General features: G+C 46.7%; 1 protein-coding gene across 2 annotated transcripts; it reads left to right on the top strand.

Annotated features, from left to right (window-relative positions):
- Positions 1-171: 171 nt before the first annotated feature.
- Positions 172-16730, top strand: FAM186B (family with sequence similarity 186 member B). 2 transcript variants are annotated; one of them, XM_055336997.1, is made up of 8 exons: positions 172-373; positions 1160-1385; positions 5095-5277; positions 7331-8993; positions 9509-9701; positions 11168-11346; positions 12077-12259; positions 16555-16730. In XM_055336997.1, the coding sequence occupies exons 1-8, from the start codon at positions 278-280 to the stop codon at positions 16712-16714; spliced, it is 2883 nt and encodes a 960-aa protein (XP_055192972.1). In that variant the 5' UTR covers positions 172-277; the 3' UTR covers positions 16715-16730. The 2 variants fall into 2 exon arrangements, with proteins under 2 accessions (XP_055192972.1, XP_055192971.1); XM_055336996.1 differs by lacking the exons at positions 172-373; positions 1160-1385; positions 16555-16730 and adding an exon at positions 15190-15921 and having other exon boundaries at positions 3233-5277.
- Positions 16731-24863: the final 8133 nt, after the last annotated feature.

Here is a 24863-nt window from a genome sequence, read left to right as displayed (position 1 = left end):
AAAAAGCAATAGGTCAACTTAATATATATTAGGTAATGATAATAAGCTAGATAACCAAGCAGATAGTTGAAGGAGATTAGAAGGAGCCATTCTTCTAATCAAACTGATGATGTCACTGGAGAAAAGGTCAGTTGGAACCTGATGTCTGGCAGTTACAGGCAGAGGGTACTCAGTTACTGCCCTGGGGCCCTTAACTGCAAAGCAGCCAGCATCACATGTCCAGGCCAGGGTACCAGAGACACAGGGACATCTTTGCAATTGACAGGGTGATCCAAAAATGGAGAAAGACAGGCCTCCACAGTTGATGACCCCTGCATCAGTGAAAGCCATCATCTCAAGGATTGAGGCTGCCCAACTAACACGAGCTCAGGAGGTAACACCTGAAATGAAAAAGTCACCCTTCTACTGGGATCTGAAATGGAGACTGGGAACTAATCCCAGATTGGGGCAAGATTCCAACTCTGAGCCTTCAAGGGTCCTCAGGATCCTCAGCAAGCTGGGTTTGCAGACAGATTAATCCAAAATACCCATCTCCTAGATTGGCCTTTGTAGGGTGAGCTGGAATCAAACCACCCACATGAGGCAGGGCACAGGAAGGGAACAGCACAATAAGGAAGCCCCAGGATGCCTCTGAGACACACAGTGGTAGGTCTTAGCAGAGCAAGAGGAGGAGCCCAGAGTTCCTGATTCAGGTCTATTCTTGGCAGCCTGTCAAGACTCCTTCAAGCTAAGCCCTAGAAACTTACAGGGAAATGGCTAAAGGCTGAAATCACCCTGCACATGAACCTTTAGTCCTTTTTTTTTTTTTTTTTTTTTTTTTTAATGGGAGCCTCTGATCCTAAGGGTTTCTTAGGCCCTCATTTTTCCAGTCTGTTGTCTCTGGATCCTTGGGAGGAGAGATGTCCAGAAGTCCCTAGAAAATTTTGAAATTCTGAAGAAATGTATGCTCTGAATTTTTAGTATCCTCTCCCTTCCTGACCTGTTTTAATAATCAAACTGACATTAAGAAGAGCTAACCATCATGATCCCCAATTTACAAGTCAGAACACTGAGGCCCCGAAAGGTGAACTGATTTCTCTGAGATCACACTGCCAGGACATGGTATTCTGGCTCCAGAGTTCACACCCCTAAACACTACAATCTGATGCTTCCCATATAGGATATTTCTTCCCAGCTCTCAGACATCTTGGACAACGTCAACTGTGTCATCAACCGCTTCCAGGAAGAATTAGGATATGATTTAAGAGAAAAGGTAAAATCTGACCAGATAGAGCAAAAGGGCAAGAACAGATTCATCTTGCTGGAGAAAATTGCCTCCTTCTCAAAAGATGCTAAGACCAAAGAGAAGCACTTGTATGAAATTCTCCGCTGGCTGGGGGACTGGGGTGAGTTTGGACACTGGGTGTCTGAGAGTGGGCATCTCCCCTCCTGGACACTGGTCCCACACTTACTCCCATCTCCTCCTTGCCCCACCCCAGATCAGCTCTCCCTGGGAGGGGAATGTGGGGCAGCAGGTGTAGAGGGAGCAAAAGACACACTGCAGTGCCTCTCCACTGAGACATTCCCCCAATCTTGTCCCAGCAATCACATCTACTCCCCAGAGGGACAAACATATAATTGTCCAAAACAGTAGCTTATGAACATTAGCTGCATGTGTGATGAAGCCTAAGTCACAGATCCATTATGACATCTCATTTTTTTAGCAGAGTTGAAACTAAAGTCAAACTCATGCTAGCTATTTTATTTTTTTCCAGATTTATTAAGATGTAATTGACAAATAGCATGTGGAAGTTTAGAGTGTACAATACAGTGATTCAATAGACGTATATGTTGTGCAATGCTTGTCACAATAAGGTTAGTTGACACATCCATCATCTCACAAGTTACCCCCGTTTTTTTTTCCGGCGAGAACATTTAAGATCTACTCTCTTAGCATATCACAAGTATATAGTACTGCATTGTTAGTTTAGTCACCACACTGTACATTAGATCCCCAGAACGTTTTTATTTTATAACTGAAATTTTGTACCCTTTGGCCAACATCTCACCATTTCCCACCCTCAGCCCCTGATAACCAACATTCTAATGGCTGTTTCTGTGAGTTCAATTTTTTAGATTCCACATGTAAGTGAGATCATATGGTATTTGTCTTTCTCTGTCTGGTTTATTTCACTTGGCATAATACCCTCAGGGTCCACCCATGTTATGACAAATGACAGGACTTCCTTCTTTGTTTTGACTGAATAATATTTCATTGTATAGAGGGGACACCTAGCTGGCTCATTTGGAAGAGCATGTGACTCTTGACCTAGGCATCATGAGTTCAAGCTCCACTTGGGAGTAGAGATAAATAAATAAACTAAAAAAAAAAAAAAAAAAACTATTTTAGGGCAGCCCCGATGGCGCAGCGGTTTAGCGCCGCCTACAGCCCAGGGTGTGATCTTGAAGACCCAGGATGGAGTCCCACATTGGGCTCCCTGCATGGAGCCTGCTTCTCCCTCTGCCTGTGTCTCTGCCTCTCTCTCTCTGTGTGTGTTTGTCATGAATAAATAAAATCTTTTTTAAAAAATTAAATATTTCATTGTATATACCACATTTTCTTTAACCATTCATTCATCTACTGACACTTAGCTTGGTTGTATGTCTCATCTCTTGTGAACAATGCTTCAGTGAACATTGGCATACAGATATCTCTTGGAGGTAGTGACTCCATTCCCTTTTGATATATACCCAGAAGTGGGATTGTGGGCTCATATAGTGATTGTATTTTTAATTTTTAGAAAAATCTCCATACTGTTTTCCAAAATGGTTGTACCAATTTATATCCCCACCAGCAGTGCACAAGGGTCCCCTTTTCTCCACGTCCTGACCAACACTTGTTATCTCGTCTTTTTTCAAAATAGCCATTCTATCAGGTATGAGGAAATATCTCACTGTGGTTTTAATTTGTGCTTCCCTGACAATGAGTGATGTTGAACACCTTTTCATGTACCTGTTGGCTGTTTGTATGTCTTTTTTAGAAAAATGTCTATTCAAAAAAAAAAGTCTATTCAGATCCTTTATTTCTTTCATGTAGGTGTTTAATCATAGGGTTGAATGGAATAATAGATATAATCTGGCTCTATATCCTTGATATTACAAATGAGAAAATTAAAAATAACAAATGCATCCTTTTTTTTTTTTTAAGATTTTATTTATCTATTCATGAGAGACAGAGAGGCAGAGACACAGGCAGAGGGAGAAGCAGGCTCCCTCCAAGGAGCCCAGTGCGGGACTTGATCCCAGAACTCCAGAACCATTACCAGAGCCAAAGGCAGATGCTCAATCACTGAGTCACCCAGGCGTCCCAAGAAGCTTCTAGGAGTTTTAGGGTTTTAGGTCTTTAATCCCTATGTTCTTCTAGGAGTTTTAGGGTTTTAGGTCTTTAATCCATTTCAAGTTAATTTTTTGTGAATAGTGTAAGATGGGAGTTGAATTTCATTCTTTTACATATGAATGTACAGGTTTACCAACATCACTCATTGAAGAGCCATCCTTTACCCACTTTGTATTCTTAGCTCACTTGTCAAATATTAGTTGCCCATAAATGCATGGGTTTATTTCTGGGTCCTTGATTCTATTCCATTTGCCTTTATATCTATTTTTATGGCAATACCATATTGTTTTGATTACTATAACTTTGTAATATGGTTTGAAATCAGGTAGTATGATGCCTTCAGCTTTGTTCTTTTTCTCAAGATTGCTCTGGCTATTTGGGGCCTTTTGTGGTTCTATATGAATTTTAGGATTGTTTTTTCTGTTTCTGTGAAAAATACCATTGGGATTTTGATAGAGATTTCATTGAATCTATAGATGGCTCTGAGGTGGCAATATGAACATTTTAAATAGTATTGTCTTCCAATTCATGAACATGGAGTATCTTTCCATTTATATGTGTCTTCTTAAATTTCTTCCATCAACGGCTTACAGTTTCCAGTGTAGAGATCCTTCACCTCCCTGGTTAAATTTATTTCTAAGTATATTATTGTTTTTGATGCTGTTGTAAGTGGGATTATTTTCTTTCTTTTTCAGAGGGTTTATCGTTAGTATATAGAAATGCAACTGATTTGTAAAGAGAACTTTATTTTTCTTTATTTTTGAGAGAGAGAGTGTGCACACATGCATGCAATGGGGGAGAGGGTCAGAGAGAGGGAATCCCAAGCAGGCTCCACACCCAGTGTGCAGCCTGATGTGGGACTCAATCCCAATACCCTGAGATAATGATCTGAATCGAAATCAAGAGTCAAATGCTTAACTGATTGAGTCACCCAGGTGCCCTGAAATGCAGCTTATTTTTGTATGTTGATTTTGTATCCTGCAACTTTACTGAATTTATTAGTTCTAATAGGTTTTTTTGGTGGAATACGCCAGGTATTTCATAGAGGAACCCACAGGTGATATTCAAAGTACTTAATGACCCTTACTGCGTGGGCAATGGGGCAACAGCATTGAAGCCAGCTGTAAACAATTGGTGTAGCCACTTGAGTGTGGACCAACCATACTTCAGCCTTGGAGCCAGGTGCAATCCCCATTAAGATCAGAGTTATACCTTCACAAGACCTTACTCTGCTCTGAAGTTGGGCAGATGCTGCTGTTGGAATAAGATGGTATAAAGGAATGTGCCCCACTTCCTTCATACTGCCCTGCCCCCAAGGAGTTCTCAGTTCTGTGGTCCTTCACCTGCCCCCATAAACTAAGCAGGGTTGTTCACTCCAGTTAATTCAATTGTCCAGATACTGAATTAGGCAATGGGGATAGAGCAATAGCAAGGCAGACACATCCTTGGCCTTATAGCTAAACAACAATACTGTTTAATGTCTATTGCATATTTTCTTCACATCAGGCCTCATGTCAATCATTTCACACGTATTATCTCATTTAAATCCCTACCCAACCCTCTTAGAGGCACATATGCTGAGACTCGGAGAAATAAGTAACTTCCCTAACATCACACAGCTAGTCAGAGGTGAATCTAGTCCAACCTCAAAGCCCAACTCCTTGGGTCTCCCTAGAGGACAGATTGCACTCAGCCTGTACCTCCCACTCCTTCTCCAGGTGACAGTCTGACCTATGAGCTCAGGAACAGGAAGGGTAAGGAGGAAGAGGAAGCTCTGGATGAATGGATCAATGTGATGGAAAAGGTGTTACCTCTCTCCCTCATTGCCACCAAAGGAGGCATCGAGTCTCTCATTTCCCTTTGCTCTACTCTCATTGAAGGACAAAAGAAAAGGACACAAAGTAGGTTCCAAGAGCACCTGGGAGGAGTGCTGGGTGGGTGGATGCCATCTCAGAGGAAGAAGTCACAATCACATACTGGGGTCTATAGGGGTCTTTCTGACTCTCCTCCATACCAAAGCCTTATATGAGATGGAGAGGCAATAGTGAGAGGCTGGGATGTTGAACCCAGGCTGAGCACTGAGTAGTTCTGTGCTGTCCCTCTGGGCTGGAGGAAGGAATAATGTGGAGACAGATCCTTGCTGGTGCTTCCTGGAGCTGTAGCCTCATGGAAGTCCTGGGAATCAAGGGTAGAAGGCCAGGAAGGCTGGATGGAGTTTGTAGCTAGAACCCAAAGACTTTCCTTTCCAAGACTCAGCCAAAGGCCCTTCCAGAACCTTCTCAATTGTGGCTGCTCCAGAAATGTCTCAACCTTGAAATTTTACTCCTATCAGCACTGGTAGGGACCTGAGATTATGAACTCCTACATTTTGTAGATGAGAACATGAAAGCTCAGAGAAGAGAAAGGACCACAAAAAACAAGAAGCTATGGCAAAACCAGACCCCACACTTAGAGGTTGTCTGGCTTTTAATCTTACGCCAGAGCATGAGCTTCACCGTGTGATAGATTTGATTTTGAATCCTGTGTGCCAATTTCTGGCTTAGTGACTTTGAGCAAGTTATTTCATCTTTCTGAACTCACTCTCTTCATATACAAAACGAGGAGCCCACTGCCCATTTGCAGGGTTCCACTGGGTATGAGGCACCTGGCACCAAGCTTAAAACATGCTCAGGACTTAATAAACAGTAGGTCACATTAGTGTTTTGCCATTGATTCTCATGGCCAGGTTCCTTATCAAGCAAGATGGATAGTTGGGGGAGGGAGGAGACAGTCTCTCCTACAATCCTTTCCACATTATGTCTTGAAATATAGTTATTTGTATACTCATTTCCCTACTAGATTATAAACTCCTGAAGGGCAAAAGCTATGTCTTATTTGTTCCTTCCTAGGGATCAGTTATTGAGCACTTACTAGGTACCTGGTACTGTGCTTGCCACTAGACATGCATGATCTAGCGAAGTCCTCTGAGTAGATGCTGTGGTTATCCCCATTTTTCAGAAACAGAGGCACCAAGATGGAAACTTGCCTAAAGCAAGTTGTAAGGATGGGATTCAAACCCAAGTTATCTGATTCCAGAATTCAAGCTCTGAACCACTAGGCCATATGGTCTCTCTGACAACATTAGCTAAATCCTAGCTTGACTTCAATGCCATTTAATTTCCATATACCCTTTAGCCTCTCATCCAAAGTTAGCCAGTGTTTTTTTTCTGTCAGTGATGTTTGTTGAATAGGCAAATGAATGGATGCTCCAAAATAATCAGCAGCCCTACATATGGTAGATCAAGGGGGTACCCCTATGATCATGACCCAGCCCTGAGTAGCTGAGGTTTATAAACAGGTTTGAACAGAGCACACAGTCTTTACGTGCATTTTCCTGGGGAGAAGGTCCCCTGCTTTCATTAAAGTATCAAAGGAGTTCATGACCCCTCAGTTGGGAAAAAAAAAAATTAGTCATTAAAAAAAACCCAACACAGGAACAGTTGCAGAACCCTGTGATAAATTCTCTCTGGTAACAGGCAAGGGAAACAGCTTCTCAGGTGGTCTGGAATCTAAGTGCCGAATAGGCTTCCAGAGTTTGAGTAGTTGGCCAAAAAGAGCCAAACATGGATACTGAGGCTGGGAAGTAGCATGATTTAGAAAAGTTACTTTACTCTAGAGAAATGTATAGGATCAGAAGTCCATTGAGTTGAATTGAACTGACTTGAATGGTTTCAGGCCCCATGGGCCCTGCGGGTGCTTCGGGGCTGAAGACCCTGGCAGGTAAGCTCTGGGAAAGCTCTGAACCTGGCAGAGACCTCTCCTGACAGCATCTCCCCCAGCCTCACGTATTGCCTCAGCTCCTTATTCTTGCCAAAGGCCTAAGAGGGTTGAATGGGGAATTTGGCCACGCAGGGTGTGAAGTATCAGTATAATCCCTGGTACCCATGGGAGTTTGCTGCCTCTGTTCTCTCCTAGTATCCAAACACACCTTCTGGCAGAACTGGTGGGAACAAAGCCCCCCCAAATCTACATCCTACCCTCAGCCACTGAGCCCAGAGCAGATGCTCCAGGACAAGCACACTACCTGCATGAAGGTCTCTGAGGTGAAGTCCATGCTGCAGGAGCTCCTGGACTCCACCATGTTCAACCAGGGGGAGGTCAGAGCCATCAGGTACATGTCTGCCATGGTGGAGAACCTCAACAAGGCCTTGATCCTCCAGCACAAGGAGCACAGTAACCTAGAGACCAAATATAGGAACCTGAAAATAGAGATGACCCAGGAACTGAGCAGCCAACGGCTCTATTTCCAGAATTCCCTCCAAGTTCTCCAGACCAAGAGGGATGCCCTACTAAAGCAGGTAGAGATTCTAGGGGGGAAATACCATGACCTTCTCCTGATCAAGCACTCCTTAGAGTTCCAGCTGAAGAAGGCACAGTCTGCTAGAAACCAGGCAGAAGAAGTGGCCACAATCTTGGTTGACTCCCGGGGGCCCCCTGAGAAAGAGACCCTCTCAAAGAAAGAAACCATCACGGAGGAGACCCAACAGGAACACAAGAAGGAGGAGTTGCTTTTGTCCCTGCCCCCAGGTTCCATGGCCACAGCCTGGGACAGTGATCCTAGGCCTTCAGCGTCTCAGCCACTTTCCATCATGACCATGCAGTCTAGGATTGCAGATGTGTACAGCAGCAAGGACACTGAGCATCTCCAGTCCATGTTGCCATCCTCCGTGGATCACAGGTTTCCTAAGAAATGGGAAAGACCTGTGGCAGAGAGCCCAGGCCACCAAGTCAAAGACCAGACAGACTTCCAGAAAGCATCCCAGGAGAAGGAAGGCCTCCAAATGAAGGCTCATTCAAGGGTGCAGCTGTCCCCAGAGAGTTCTGAGAAGGTGGGCTTGGAGAGCAAGGTGGAGCACAGGGAAGAGGAACTCAGCTGGGAGAGGCAGAGGCAGCAGTGGCTGGAGGAGCAGGAGATGTGGCTACAGCGGCAGAAGAAATGGGCCCTGCTAGAGCAGGAGCACCAGGAGAAGCTGCATCAGTGGGAGGTGGAAGAGGCACTGAGAGAGCAGCAGCAGAGGTTGGGCCAGCAGGAGAAAGAGCAAGGGGGCCCACGGAGAGAGACGGGGCAGCCAGGGGAGCACGTGGACAGGGTGCTCTTCATGACCACCAGGCGCTGGAGGGACTTGGAGAAGGCATCCCTGGCGCCTCCCCCAAGCCGGACCCAGTCTGCTCACCCAGGCGGGAGGCCACACTTGTCCCCCAGCGCCCAGCAGCCGGCCCCCAGAAACCAGAGGAACCTGAGTTCCGCCAAGTCTGCCCAGAAACCACGGGCCTGCCAGGTTCCTACCAAACCCAAGAAATTAGCCTCCTTCCCTGTCTCGGGGACATCCATCCAAAAGGTGTCCCGGCCTCCTTTGCACGTATCCCCAGTAACTCTTAAGGGGAAAGTATACCGCATGGACGTGGAGGCCCAGAGGAAGAACCTGCAGCTCCTGAGTGAGGAGGCTGAGCTGGGGCTGCCCCACTACCTGCGCAGCAAGGCACTGGAGCTCACCACCACCACCATGGAGCTGAGCATGCTCCGGCTGCAGTGCCTGTGCCATAGGTACATCCTCTACAGGCGCTTCCAGAAGCTCCGGTAGGTACTCCTGGCATGTGCACCCACTGCAAGTGTGTGGGCAGAGCCAAAACCCAAATGGAGGGGAGAAGTATAGGGCAAATGGGGATGGAGAAGATACCCCAGATGAGGACAAGGTCTCCTGAGGGAGGGGACTGGCAAAGAGCGTCTGACCCTGGGGCCTTGGGCAACCCTGAAGGTGTGGGAGGTCAGGCGCTTACATACACACTCTGCTCTTCCCGCAGTGGGCTTTACCTCCGAGCCCCCTTCCTTACTTCTTCCTATCGCCCCATCCATAAGGCACCTAATGCACTCCCCTGCTTGCCTTACCCTCTCTTCCTGTTTCCAGCCAGGCCCCAAGGCTCCTCATCAGCCACCACCTTGCACTTCTCTACCTCCTACTTTCCTCAGCTCTCACCAACCTCAGTTTCTCTCCTTGCTATCAGGCATTACAAACATAGGGTCCTACCTGGTTAATGGATTTGAGGGAGCAGGAGGCCCTTTCACCCACGTAAATCACTTCCTTCATTTCCCAGACAGGAAGTGATCAACCACATACAAGTCATCCGAGAAACAGGGACTACCTACAAGGCCCAGAACCTCTATGTCTTCCTCGAAAACATCGACAATCTGCAGAACTTCTGGCTGCAGGCCTGGACAGACAAGCAGAAGGACGTGGAGGAGAAGCGCCGAGAGTGCCTGAGCAGCATGGTGACCATGTTCCCCAAGGTGGGCCTCTCCTGTCAGGGGTCAGCGTGACCAGCAGGGAGGGGGCCAGGAAGTGAGCCCGTGGGGCTGTGGGGTGTAAAGGAGGCAGCAGAAGGGAACCGAGAGGCCAGGTGAAAGCCTCTGAGCCAGGAGGAGGCAAGGCTGGAGGTGCCTGAGTGGGGAGCTTTCCAATTTCCATGTATGGGGAGAGAGAGAGGGAGAGAGAGACCCTCAAAAAAAGCTGTACAAGAAAGACTCTTCTGGAGAGGGGAGGCAGCTGGACCCTGCAGTCCCAGCTTCATGCTCAAGATCTCCCTCCTGCATGGGTCCCTCTGTCCTGCCCCTGTGGGTTCTGGCTGCTTTCCCTGCTTGGTCACAGCTGTCCTTTTCACCCACACACTGGGTTCTCACTTTGCTTCTCTCTGGGGGTGGCTCCCTTGCTTTCCAGATGCCAGATCTCCTCCGGACACTTCTGGTCCCAGGTTCCTGACAGATAAAATCACTGAGACCCAGGTAGTCTGAAAATGTCTTTACTTCCTACCCTCACTCTGAACCGACAGTTTGCCTGGATACAGAAGTCTAGGTTAGAATTCATTTTCCATCTCAATTTTGACAGCTCTGCTCAATGCTTTCTAGGTTTTGGTGTTGCCATTGACAATATAAAGTCACTCTGAGGCCTGATCCATGGGTTTGGCCTGTTTTTATTCTCTGAGGGTCAGCTTCAGGTTCCCCTGCTAACAGGGGTCAGAGAAGCAGCAAATACCGACATGGTCCACAGACAGGGGGCTAGCTGGCAGTTCGGGGGGTGGGGGAGGGTGGGGATTGGAAAATCACAGCATTGGCTAAGACTCCCCAGGGAATCCCCCTAGGATTGGGCCAGGAGGGCAACCCACCCCACCCCAAGTCTGGGGGAAGCTGTGCACTGAGGCACGCGGTGTAGGTGCTGACGTTGGGCAGTTGGAGGAGCCTTGGCCTTGAGGCCATCCCCCAAAGTCCGTTTCCTATCACTTTCTCTTAGTTCTGGTCATCTCCCGTAGGTATCTTGACTTGCTAAGTTCGTTTTGAGATTGAGAGGGAAAGGGACTATATGAAGTTCTCTGGGTAACTAGGAGGGTTCCCTCAGCCCCTTACACAGAGCCAGGGCAGGAGCTGGATAAAAAGATGCCCAGATCATTCTAGGCACAACCTGGCCTCATGACATGAACGCTGAGTGCCCTCTCGAATTCCAGCTGCTTTGGCTTCCTTTTGTTTTTTCCTTACTGTTTTGCTCATTGTCCAGCTTCTCTAAAACAAAGGAGAAAACAGGAACTAATGTACCAAGTAATAATTCAAGGAATTTTTAGGAAATTTGACTTGGGGACCCCAGGAGTCTCTGATGGGAGGGATTCCCTGGGGCTTACCTTCTCTTCTCAGCCCTGAGTCAGGAACATGCTCTAGAGGGGGGATAAATTCCTGTCTCCCTGATGCCTCTCTGCTGGTTCCTCTAGCTCCAGCTGGAGTGGAATGTTCATCTGCACACTCCTGTGGTCACCAACCCAAAGTCAAGGAAAAGCAAACCACCCCCGTCCTACCTCCAGCACACCCACTCCTGTAACCCCTCCTGCAAGCAGTCCCCAGAGCACTTCCCATCCAAGCACTGGGAATGTGTGCCCCTGCGCATGGCCCGGTAGGTGCAGGGAAGCTGGTGGGCGACCCACTGGATGGGTGGGGAGAGACGGAACAGGCTGGGGTGGTCAGACTGGGGAGATTGGCAGCTTGGTGAAAGCACAGACAGGCAAAGCTCACCTCACGAGTTGCAAGAGGTCTGTCTTCTCAGCCGCCCTGCTCAGCTCTGGCCATTGGCCCAGATGAGGGTGTGTGTATGTATGTGTGAGATGACGTGGGCTTCAGAAGCCAGCCCAGCCAAGCAGGTGTCAAACTGCAACTGAAAGACTCTGAGGACCCACAGCTGAGAGCTTACAACCATTTCTGCCCTGTGCATTGTTGGTCTAGCACCTGTTATTGGTCTGCCCATATAAACAAGCCTGATCCTTCCCACCATGTGACCCCCAGGCTCAGAAAGAGATACCATGAACCTCTGGGCAGTCAAGAAGACCCCCAACCTCACCAAGTATGGCCCTGTGCAGGGCAGCCCAGGAGCATGTGCCTAGAAGAAGAGAGGCTATCCCAGCACCCTTCCAGCAGCTCCTCAGCCAGAGGAGCTCCAGGGAGGTGAGGCTTAGAGATAAGGGGAAGATAGATGACAGGATGGTGGTGACAACTATTCAAGAGGGAAAGAAAACAAGATCTGAGGTCTTGGGCCTTATGGCCTTGGAGAGCTGGTTACTTCACAGTCTCCCTCCCTCTGTGTATCTAACACTCTGTCTCTTTCTACATTTTCAATCTCCATGCCCCAGCCATCAGGAGAACCAGATGGAGGCCGTCTGGAAGACTGATGTGGCCTCCTCCAGTCACCCGATAGAAAAGAAGACTCCCCCCAGCCTGCTCTGGGACCAGCTAGGAGGGTACCCAGATATTCCCCGGCTGTTGGCCTTGGATGTGCATTCATCCTTCCAAAAAAGCTTAAGGTCCCTCAAGGGGTAAGGAGCAAGCCTGGATGGTTAATCTGGATTCGGGGAGACCTTCCCACTGAGGGCAGAGGCCAGTATACATACTATCACTGTCCAGCTGCCCAAGACATCTCTTTTCAAACATTCATAACAACCTCACTTATTGTAGCACCTCAGCCAGGGAGATGCTGACCTGCCTCATCAGCCACCCGCTTGAGTCCCCATGCCACCATTCCAGTCCTCTCAGAGGACTTTGCGTAGTGTGTCAGAAGATTGCTGTGCAGGTGTTCACTTCCCACTGTTGCCTGAGCTGCACATGAGTTGGCTCAGGAGGTAAATTCTGCCCAAGGCCTGGGGGTTGTTCTCATGGAGAGCCAGGTGCGGGAATGGAATGATGAAGGAAGCCAAGAATCTCGTGATGAGCTTGAGACTCGGGCCTGGCCCTGGCTTTGGCATTCTCATTTCCTTCCTGCCTTCGAGAATTGTTCCTGGGAAGAGCAGCTCAGGGGAAGAGGCAGGACTCAGTGGGCCAACAAGAGGCTTTTCTAATTAGGAAGGTTCAATTCTCCTTTGCCCCTCCGGACTTGGAGACGTCACCGTTGAAGTTCAAGTGTCTTTGAAGGAGCCTTTTTAGATTTTTAGAATCAATCCCAGCTGTCTCTGCAACACAGGCTCTGCCCCAAATACAGATCTTTGACAGATAGAGGGCACTAATGCCTGCCAGTCTAGATCTAACCAGAAGCAAGGCTGTAAGATGCTGCTGCTGCTCTGTCCTCCAGACAGGGATTTAGGGAAGACAGGGTGACATGGTAATGTCAAAGAAGGCTGGTCCTTGGCTCTGCTTCTGCTCTGAAGTGGGCCTGAGGGTCCCAGCTAGTACACAGATACCTGGTTTCCAGTTCCTGGAGAAATCCTGAGAGGTAGGTGTTTGTCTGTGTACCTGTATATGTGTATGTTGTTAGTTGAGTTGGATAAAGCAATTAATTGAGAGTCACCAAAACAATACTGTGGCAGAACTCGGGAACCCAGGGGTCAACAGGGCCCTGCCCCACTAAGATTTGGCTAAACTTGCCAGAGCCCCACCCCCCCCAACAGTCTCTTCTCCCCAAGCTCCTCCTCTGCCTCCCTGCCAGGGCCTGGGCTTTGCCTGGCACCTGCTTTAATCTGAGGCCCCAACCCCTATGTTCTCCCACATGCATAAATACGTATATATAAATATCAAGAATACGTACTCCACTTAGGCCCTGAGCATTTCATGATGGTACCTTTTTGAAGATTTAGTGGGGGCTGTTGGGGAAAGGGAATCACAGTGAACAGCACCAAACAGCCTCCTTTCTTCCCCTCTCTCTGGCATAACATGCAAAACTCAAAGACTCCTTCCTATCTCATGCAGAGCTGTTCCACCCACACGCAGGCCTCCACTGGGATCTCAGCTTCAGGCTTAAGCACTTATCAAAATATTGTTCCCGGCAAAGACAGCTTCTCCTTTCCAGGGGAATTTAGGTGAATACAATTTTCTTCCCCCTTTTAAAACTCCATGCAAGGGGATCCCTGGGTGGCGCAGCGGTTTGGCGCCTGCCTTTGGCCCAGGGCGCGATCCTGGAGACCCGGGATCGAATCCCACATCGGGCTCCCGGTGCATGGAGCCTGCTTCTCCCTCTGCCTATGTCTCTGTGCCTCTCTCTCTCTCTCTCTCTCTGTGACTATCATAAATAAATAAAAATTAAAAAAAAAAAGAAAATTCTCTTAAAAAAATAAAACTCCATGCAAGTTTATTCAGTGTATCCTACTATCAGGTATAGAGGCAAGGCCCTGTTTCTTCTTTCTTCTTGATCTGCATCCCAGGTTGGCACCACCTACCTGCATGTCAGTCTGGTCCTGGATGGTTCAGTGAGGGGGCTCCCGGTGTTGTCTTGGGACCCCATTAGTTGTGGCATGGGATCTGCTACTCTCATGAACGTTCTCTGCTGCTCAAGCTACTGCTGCCTGGGGTGGGGGTGGGGTAGCCATGCTGCTTTCTTTGTGAGGGCTCCTTGCATAGACACATTCTGCTTCCACTCCTAGAGTGTGCTTTCTCTTTGGTTGCCTGTCCCTGGCTCACCAAGAATACTCACATCCAGCAGCTGTGTGGTCTCAGGTCACTCACTTCTTTGCAATTCTATCAGCTCCCCTGACCCAGGTCACAGCACCATCTAGTTTCATAACTAGGACCAATTGCACACCACCTGCCCCATGCTCCTGCCTGAAATGGACAGCTTGGCTTTATCTACAGCCCCTGGGATGTCCTCTCAGAATGTGAGGAAAGGCTATTCATCTTCCCTCTATGGTTTGGGAACTAGAAAGGTCGTGTCCCTCAAAAATCAGTAGACCTCCTCCTCCAAGAGCTTTCTCTGTTTTGTCTTATAAACATCTCCCCTGGGCTCTCCGTCTGACAGGTAAGATAGCTGTGTGCCTGCACATACCAAATATGGCCTGCAGCTGGAGAAGAATTTTAACCCCGACTACGCGCCCTGCCCTCCATTGCTCAGGGCCTATTCCTGCACAGCTAAAGTACACAGTGTTTCACATGCGTGGTCGAGATGCAGCGAGCACAGACCTCCAACCTGCTGCAGACAGAGGAGAGGGCTTATAACTTGGTTTCTGAGAAGGAGAGTAGATGGGAGTGGAGAGGAAGGAACACGGATGGAGAGGAAGGAACACGGATGGATAGGAAGGAGCAGGGAAGAGTGAGGGGCGGGAAGAGGAAGTATTCTGTGATGTGAGACAAAAGGCAGATCACAAGAAGAGAAGCAGAGCCCGTGGGATGGGGCAGAAATGTTATGTTAAGCGGTTCCGAGTCCGGATCAAGTCTGGGCACAGCTCTGGACTGCCTCCCAGAGGTGACTAGGGAAGCTCTTGGGTGGGCTGGGTGGGCATTGTCTCAGCTGCTCTCCAATCCATGATTGACTTAACTCTTTCAGTGTCTTGACGGCTGAAGGAAAGGAACACCAGGAAGCCCCAGATGAGTCAGCCAAGCTTGTCTGTAAAAAGTCAAATGAGTCCTTTCCTGGAGCCCTAAAAAGCCAGAAGGATCGAGACAATCTCAGTCCCCACTCCCTCCCTTAGTGATTCTCAAACTTCAGGGTGACTAAAAATCACATGGGAACTTGTTTCAAATGCAGGTTTCCAGCTGGTGTTTTTAAACATCCTGGGTATTGCTAAGTAGCCCTAGAACTTTGAGAAACACTCCTTTCCCCCTTCAGTCCCCAAAATGTACGTTTTTAATAAAATAGAGATGTGTTTATTTTTAAAGATTTCTGTGTTGTTTCTGAAACCCACATCTCCCGAACTCATTTTTGGAACCAGGTCCATGACCACCTGGCCCCAGAGCTGGACGCCCATCAGGAGGGATCCCCCCAGTGGGGTCTCTACCTTTTGGAAGCCAATAAGCTGAGATGGCCACAATTAGTGCCTGGCACACAGTAGGCACCAGTCCCTTTTAATCAGAGACATGGACAGATAAGTAACTGGTGTGCTGAAGATTAGCCTGAAAGCTCAGAAGGTAAGAACAAAAGGAGATACCAAGTACCAGTCAAGGCCAAGTGTCACTGGGTGGGAGGCAGAGGCGTGTATGTCTCAGGAGTGAGAACACAGGTGGAAGAAATGGAGACACAGAGGTTCCAAATCTAGATGGTGTGGGCTAAGGAGGCCGTCTCTGGCAATTGTCTTCAATCCAGTCACAACACAACTTTCGAGAATTTATTCAGCTTATGAGCACTGCCACTCACCCCAACCTCCCTGGCACTCAGCCATCTGCCTCATCTCGCACTTGGCCTTCACCCTCCTCCTTTTTTCCACTGGCCCAAGCACACCTGGCCTAGGGACATTGGTCAGGAAATGACGCTGTCCTCAGAGAACCCGCAATCCAGTGATTCTATTGATCAGGAATGGTGCCCATCCTGGCTTCCACTCAAGGTCAAGACTCTGGAAGGAAGAGGAGGACATGGGATGTGAACAGCTGGCCTTTGGATGATGTCAGAGTAGAAAATGACTTTTGAGCTATGGTTTAACATGTGGCAAGGATGCCTGGTCCAGGAGGAAGTTGAGACAATCCTGATGCAGGTCTTACACAGGACAGCCGTGGTAACCACACCACTCCTGGCCTTTCAGATCCCAGGCTTATCCTTCCTTTGGAGGCTTCATCCCAATCATATCCCATATAATAAAATGCCCTCACACTAAATGTACTGCTTTAAGTCATTTGAAAGGATTTATATAACTTTTCTTTTTTATTTATTTATTTATTTATTTATTTGTTTGTTTGTTTATTTATTTATTTATGATAGGCACACAGTGAGAGAGAGAGAGGCAGAGACACAGGCAGAGGGAGAAACAGGCTCCATGCACCGGGAGCCCGACGTGGGATTCGATCCCGGGTCTCCAGGATCGCGCCCTGGGCCAAAGGCAGGCGCCAAACCGCTGCGCCACCCAGGGATCCCTATATAACTTTTCTTTGGAAAATCAGCTATGAGCTTTTTTAACATGTTGTTGGCTGTGACTTCTCAACAATCTTCATGCATAGAGATGAAATATAACAAGTTTTGTAAATGTAATGAGAATATTTTAATACTAAATTTGACGGTATAATGAATGTTTTGTAAACAATTGCATATTAAGATTTTTACATTTTTTTGTATTTTGATGCCAATGACATTTTATTTTATTTATTTTTTTAAAGATTTTATTTATTTATTCATGACAGACAGACTGAGAGAGAGAGAGAGAGGCCGAGACGCCAGCAGAGAGAGAAGCAGGCTCCATGCAGGGAGCCTGACACGGGACTCAATCCCGTCTCTAGGATCACATCCTGGGCTGAAGGTGGCGCTAAACCGCTGAGCCACCCAGGCTGCCCCGCCAATGACATTTTAAAGGTTTTGTACATTTTTGTAGGCTCTTGGCACTGTGCTAGAGGTGCCTAGTGGCTCCACCTGCTCTGGTGATGGAGGACTTTGACTTTCTGGACATACTCTAGCAAGGTCTCTGGCAAACAAGCAGAGTGTCTGACAGATTCTTGTTGACAGTTTCATCTCCTGGAAGGCAAAGAAGTCCTAGATTGTCCAACCTGTGAAGCCTAGAGGTTTAGACACCAAGGAGATATATCTCTATCCATGTCTCTCTAGTATGTTATGTGATATATATGATGTTTATCTAGTTATGAGGTTTTTTTATATTATACATGAGCCTCATTTTTTTTTCAGAGCAAAGTTGATGTACTTGGCCAAATAAGATATCACCTCCACCCCAAAAAAGCCTCCAGGAAGCCCATGACATGGGAAGGAATACTTGGTGTATTTTTTTGAGCCAGATTTGGGAGTCGGCCATAACTCTGTTTGCATGGCCCATGGCCTTGGAGGCCTCCAAGATGATGAACCAACAGTAATGTGAAGAAGGGAGGAAACATGAGGAAAGGGTCTACTTGAAGCCCTAAGCATGACCTGCAAGGAGGCATTGGTAAAATGGAAAGGACAAAAACCCTTTGAAGACAACCCGGCCAAAGAGCCAGGGAGAGGAAAGCCATGCCAGGTCTTGTTTTCCATGTACTGGGAAGGCCAACTGGAAAGTCAGAAAAAGGATGAGCATGGCTCCATGATTGGAGGAGTTATCTTCCAAAAAAAATTTTTTTAACTAAAATAAATTTCAAAAGAGCATAGCTAACATATAGCTGTCAATCGGGGACTTTGAAATAGCTATGTTTGCTACAAATAGTCTAGTGGCAAAGGTCAACAACACACATAACAAATGGGGAATTTGGGCAAAGAATAGAAAATTATAAAAGAGAAATGGAAAAATGGAAATGCTGGAAGTGAAAACGTTAATATCAGAGATGAATTCCTTCCACAGGTTTATCAAACTGGACAAAAGCTGACGGGAAAAAAAATATCTGTGAACCTGGAGCTAGATCAACAAAAATGAACCAAATTGTATCACAAAAAGTAAAAGCAGACAGAGCAGACAGTTGAGCAAACCCAAAACTAAGTACCAAGACATATGGGACAATGACAAATGGTCTAACACATATGTAATGCGAGTCTCAGAAGAAGAGGGGAGACAGAATGGGGCAGAAGAAATACTTGAAGAGATGATCACTCAGAATCTCCCAAATAACAAAAGACAACAAGCCACAGATCCAAGAAGCTCAGAGATCCCCAAACAGGATAAACAGGAAGAAAAACGTAGCTAGGCACATCATAGTCAAACTGTTGAAACCTGAGAACATCTTGACAGGAGCCAGAAAGACGCAGCGCCTGGGTAGCTCAATCAGGTAAGCGTCTGACTCCGGATTTCGACTCAGGTCATGGTCTCAGGGAGGTGAGAGCCAGTCCCTTGTCCAGCTCCATGCTCAGTGGGGAGTCTGCTTGGATTCTCTCCCTCTGTCCCCCCACCACTTGTGTACTCTCTCAAAGAAGAAAGAAAGAAAAAGAGAGAAAGGGGATCCCTGGTGACTCAGCGGTTTAGCGCGGCCTTTGGCCCAGGATGTGATCCTGGAGTCCCAGGGCCGAGTCCTACGAGTCCTACGTCGGGCTCCCTGCAAGGAGCCTGCTTCTCCCTCTGCCTGTGTCTCTGCCTCTCTCTCCCTGTCTCTCATGAATAAATAAATAAAATCTTTAAAAAAAAGAAAAGAAAGGCCAGAAAGAAAAACAAATTACATAGGAAAACAAGAAACAGTCGTATTAGAAACTCAGCCAGATGGTTCCTGAGGCCCGGCTGTACCCTTGCCTGAGAGGACCACGGGATAACCCAGGAGCGTTCCAGGACGTTTCCTCATTTGGAGACCAATAGCTTGGGCAGTTTTCTGTTACCTGCAAAACACAATGGGCTGCGGGTGAGCAGCACCCTGCAGGCCCCGGCTCTCTTCACAGCCTGCAGCCCCGCTCCCCACGCCACGCCACACCCAGGCCCCCTCTCCTCACGCCCCCCCCCCCCCCGCCTTGAGCTGGCTGTGGCTACCTCAGCGACCGTTTACCGCTGTGACCTGGAAGGAGGCAGAGTCCGTAGAGGCTAAACGTACTAGTCCACGGGCCTCAGTGCCCGTCAAGGTGGGCCCCGGGATCTGACTGTGGCTCGGAATCCTTTCCCCAAACACGACCCGCCTCCAACAACCAGCCCGAGTCCAGTTGGGACACCTGTCAGAGCTCTGCTGAGTGGATGGTCTTTGCCATTGGTGGCGACGTTTACGAGAGGCAGACAGTTGCCAGGGATCAGGAAGATTCAGGTGTCCGCCCCCAACCCCTGTTCAGAGTATCCCTGTGTTGGCTTCTGGGGTCTCGCCTTCCAGGAGAGACTTCCTTTACTAGAGGAGCCACAAGGAGGCGGCAAAGAGCTTGTTTCAGGGCCTCAGCGGGCCTGGAGTCCCAGGGGCTGGATTTAAAATCTGAGAACTTGAGCCCTGGGTGTTCTTCTATATGTTGGTAAATTGAACGCCGATAAAAAAATAAATTCATAAAAATAAATAAATAAATAAATAAATAAATAATAATAAATAAATAAACAAACAAATAAAATAAATCAAATAAAATAAAATCTGAGAACTGCCGGCAAAAGGGACACAAGTGAAGCTGGTGGGCTTGGCCTGAGGAGGTGCTCGGCTGAGTGTGGAGAGCGAGTCTGGCAAAGGTAGAGCAAAGAGACGAGGGATTCTCGACTCACCTCAGACATCTGGATCCTGCGGACAGTTCTGGTAGCCAGAGGCCTCTCCCTCCGTTGGGGCCCCCTGCGCCTCCCTTGCCCACCCGGGCCTGGTCCTCAGCTCTGCAGTTCAGGGAGCTCTCCTTGCAAATGACTCTTCAGGCAACTGTGTTTAGGAATACCAGGAGGCCCTTCCTGGACACTTCCTCAAACCTGCGTCACGTCAGGTGACGCATTCATTCATTCATTCATCCAACACATCGGGTACTTAACACTTAGCACGGCTCTAGGCATGGCACATAGTTTTGAAGAAAATCAATTTTTTTAAGTGTCTTCATGGAGTTTATATTCCATTGCGGGGAAACAGACAAGAAATTAAAAATACATAAAAAAAATACAATACACCACACGTTAGACGGTAAAAGATGCGGTGGAGAAACACAAATTTCAAGAGGGTAAGGTACCAGAACAAAGGGGTTACCATTGAAAATAGGTCACGTCAGGCCTCACTGAGGTGACGTTTGAGTAGTCTTGAGGAGGTGAGATGCGCCGTGGGGTGAGAAGAGCACACCAGGCAGGGGAGCAGTCGAGGTGGGAGCATGCCCGGCCAACTCAGGGGGCAGCAGGCCTCCAGTAGGGCTTGGGCCGGGGGAGTGAGTGGGGGAACAGAAGGAAGGATGAGGGAGAGGGGACCAGGGGACAGCTCAGTGCCTTGCAGGCCATGGTAAGGACTTCCTTTTCACTCTGAACGAGCGGGAGCCACGTTTATTTTGAATGAAATGGGAACCACTGCAGAATTTTGAGCAAATGAGTGACATGATCCGAGCCACACTTCAAGAGCATCGCTCTGGTACACCTGAAACTAATGTAACCTTGTGGGTCAACTATAATTAAAAAACAAACTGGGCAATGGGGTGGGGGAAAGCATCCCTCTGGCTGCAGTGATGAAAACAGCGATGAAGGCTGGGAGGGGGACGCAGAGAGACCAGTCAGAAGCTATTACCATTCCCATCCCGTTCAGGAAAGCTTAGTAAGGGAGCTCAAATGCCCTCCCCTCCTAATCCTCCCTAAAATCCCTTTTATTCAAGCATCACCCAGCCTTGGTCGACCTTGTCTTTGTTCTGGGATTAGTGACAGGCCTGTCCTCAGCCCCACCAGACCTTAGGCTCTTGAAGAGCAGATGCCCAGTTGCTTCACAGCTGTAGCTTCTCCCAGCACAGAGGGCTGTGCACATAGAAACCAAGTCAGACTCTCCCCAAGGAATGAGTGATCCCATCCGTCCTTAGTTGACCTGCCTACTCTTAGCTCAGAGGCTGCTTCTGGGCTGTGCTTCTGCCTGGAGAGCCATATCTTTGTGTTAAACGTCTTACCACTACAACAGCCCTAATTTGGTCTGCTGGCCGCACTTCACAGTCCCTCAGTAGTGCCACATTTACAAAACACACTTGTCACTGCCCTGCAAACACAGGCTCTCAGAACTGGCAGGAAGCACATACAAAACAAAACAAACAAACAAAACAAAAAACAGTTTGCCAAAGCCATTGGCCCCTCTGGAGGCTTCTGCGAGTAAATTAAATGAGTATTTATTGAGTCAAACATTTATTGAGCACCTATTGAGGAGCGGTGCTCTAACTGGGCAGTGAGGATATAAAAGTGAATAAAGGAAGATCCCAAGGATCTTACTGCAGATGTAAGGTACAGACCATATGCAAAGCACTGGAGTGCTACAATAAATAGAATTAGGTCCTTGGGGGCACCTGGGTGACTCAGTGGTTGAGCGTCTGCCGTTGGCTCAGGACATGATCCTGGGTCCTAGGGTGGAACCAGGCTGATGATTTTCAAAGCAAGTAGTGGTGGTTCCGGGTCTGTGCTTTAGAGAGGCAGCTGTGGCAATGTGAAGGCATTACACAGTGGATGCAGGGAAACCCAATAAGGAGAGCAGCAACAAAGGTTTGAACCCAAGAAGTGTTAAGAACCAGCCTTGAGGGATCCCTGGGTGGCGCAGCGGTTTGGCGCCTGCCTTTGGCCCAGGGCGCGATCCTGGAGACCCGGGATCAAATCCCACATCGGGCTTCCGGTGCATGGAGCCTGCTTCTCCCTCTGTCTGTGTCTCTGCCTCTCTCTCTCTCTGTGACTATCATAAATAAATAAAAAATTAAAAAAAAAAAAAGAACCAGCCTTGATTGGATTTACTCATTCATGCCCTTAATTGTTCACAGAGCTATCTATTATGTGCAAGCTATCTATCCTTGTACTCTTTGAAAATAGGGATTGAACAGACAGGGAGGAAACAAAGAAAAAAACTCAGTTTATGTCAAGGGTATCATTATCAAGTAAGAGACTCCACTGAAATGCCACCACATTCTTCCCTTGACTTTGGCCGTGTGATATTTGGTTTCCCTCCTATGTCCCTATACTCCTGTAGCCCCTCTAGCAGCTCATTGTCTTTGGCCAGCATACTCTGTGGGTTGCTTCAATACCTGGCCTCTCTCCTTTCCTCATGCCAGAAGACGTCCCCAAATGACTTCATCCTCTATGGCCTCCTCTATGATCATGACTCCCAAATATATCTGTAATTCCAGTCTCTCTCCTGAGTCATAGAGCTGTATATCCAAACACTCAATTGAATGTGTCAACAGGTTGCCCACTGGGATCTCTAGCTCAATTCATCCAAATAAAACTCATCTTTCCTTCTCACTCAAACCAACTTCTTCACTTGCACTCCCTATCTCATTGTGTAACCATCACTCTCCATCTATCACCAAATCTAAAGACCAGGGTATCACCAGTGTCTTGTCTCCTGCACCTCTACACCCAGTCTATTCCCAAGCCCTAACCAGTCTACATTCTATAGGACTTGTCTTTGGTGACCACCTAATTTAGGCCACTGATTGAACTCCCTGTCCATAGTTTTACTCTTGCAATCCATGTTTCATGCTAGGCCAGAGAGAGCTTTCTCAAATCCAGATCTTATATGTCTGGATAAAAATTCTTTAATAGCTCTTCATGAGTTTAATCATGGCCTACAAAGCTTTTTCTGACAGCTCTTCAGCTTGGCTATATGATATTCCATTGTATGGATGGGCCAGAATTTATTTAACAAGCCTCCTAGTGATAGATGTTTATTTGTAAACCTCTGCTACTCTAAACAATGTTATAGTTGATAACTTTGTACATTATCTTGTATGGGTGCAGGCATATTGGATCAGAAATTATGTGCATTTTAAATTTTGACAAATATCAACAATTTACACTTCTGCCAGTAACAAATAGGAGGGCCTATTTCTCCGCAACCATGCCAAGGGAATATTATCAGATGTCTGGATTTTTTGCCAATCTGTAGCTTAAAAATTATATCTAAATGTAGTTTCAATTTTCTTGTGAGGTTGACTATTTTTTCATGTCTAAGAGCCATTTATCTTCCCTTTTATGTTAACCATCCTATTCTCTTATTGGATTTTTGTTCTTTGTCATATTGATTTGAGGGGATTTTGTATATATTAAGCAAATTAGTCCCTTTGTCTGATAGGAGTTGCAGATATTTCCCCCTGCGTGCCATTTGTCTTGGTTTATGGTGGGTTTTTTTTGCTCTGCAGACATTATAGATTTTCATGTTGACAGAATTGGTCTTTCTTTTTTATGCTTTGGGAAATTCTGTGCTATTCTGACAAATGCTTTCTCTGCTATAGCATTATACATCTTTGGTTGTATCCTTTTACATTTATTTAAACACAATTGATTCATATGGATTTATTTTAGTGTAAAAACCAAGGCAGAGAAACGACTTTTTTTTTCAGGCAGTCACACGATTGTTTCGATACCACTTATTGTATAATCCATTTTTCCCTGCTGATAGACAATTCCATCTTTATCATACACTTACATTTTAAATGTCTCGAGTCTATTTCTGGATTCTCTATTTGGTTCTCTGGATCGAATTGCCTGTGTATGTACGTGTCTCCTGGATTTTACTATTTTAATTATTGTAGCTTTTATATCTGGTAGAAATATTTCTCTCACCCACCTCTCTCAGAATGTTCATGGCTACTCTGATGCAGAAATTTCCATATGAGCTTTGTATTCAGATTATGTAGTCTGTTGATATTTTTATTAGATTGTGTTAAATTTATAGATTAATTTATGGAGAACTGACATCTTTATGACAGTGAGTCTTTCTAACCCAAAATAGAATATGCCTTTCCATTTATTCAAGCCTCTTTTTTGTGTTCTTTGCTAGCATTTTAGTATTGGGCACCTAAATTTATTAAGATTACTCTTGGTTAGTTAACTTTGCTGTAGCTATTGTAAATGATATATTTTATTCCCCTATATTTTCTAATTGGCTGTTGTTCACTGGCTTTTTACATATTAACTTGTACCTACTTTGCTAAAATGTCTTATTTTTATCAGTTTTGCAGTTGATGTCCTTGGATTTTCCAGGTAGGCTATTATTTCATGAATAAAGATAATTTTACCTCTTTTCCAGTTTTTTTTTTTTTACCTCATTCCTTTCTCTTCTGTAATTAAGTAGGCTAGTACTTCCAAAACAATATTAAATAAAAATAGTCACAGGGGCCATCCTTGTGGAATATTAACTTATTAACTTTAATGGGAAAAACTTAGGTTTTCTCATTAAGCATGACTCTGGCTTTTGGACTGTGATGCATACACCTTGTCATGTTCATGAAGCCACATGTTTCATAGTTTGTCTGTCCTTCTCTGCCCTAGGGATTGCTGTTTCAGGAGGCTCCAGTAAAGGCTCTTCCTTGGCAGATAGTTTCTCTTCCCTTGGAGAAAAAAACATGGGTACAGATACCAAGTATATGTTGACTTAAAATGCATTGTGAATCCAAAGGTAACTTTGTCCTGGTTAACAGCTTTATGAAATTTGACTTTCTGAACTGGCATAGTTGAGCCAATAGTGGATAGAGCCTCTGTCCTCTGAGTGCCCAGAAGGTAGTAGCTTTAG

Source organism: Nyctereutes procyonoides, unplaced genomic scaffold (assembly GCF_905146905.1).
Source record: "Nyctereutes procyonoides isolate TBG_1078 unplaced genomic scaffold, NYPRO_anot_genome, whole genome shotgun sequence".
Classification (NCBI taxonomy): domain Eukaryota; kingdom Metazoa; phylum Chordata; class Mammalia; order Carnivora; family Canidae; genus Nyctereutes; species Nyctereutes procyonoides.
Note: the sequence above shows the minus strand (reverse complement) of the source record. Positions and strands in the feature narration are given on the sequence as shown.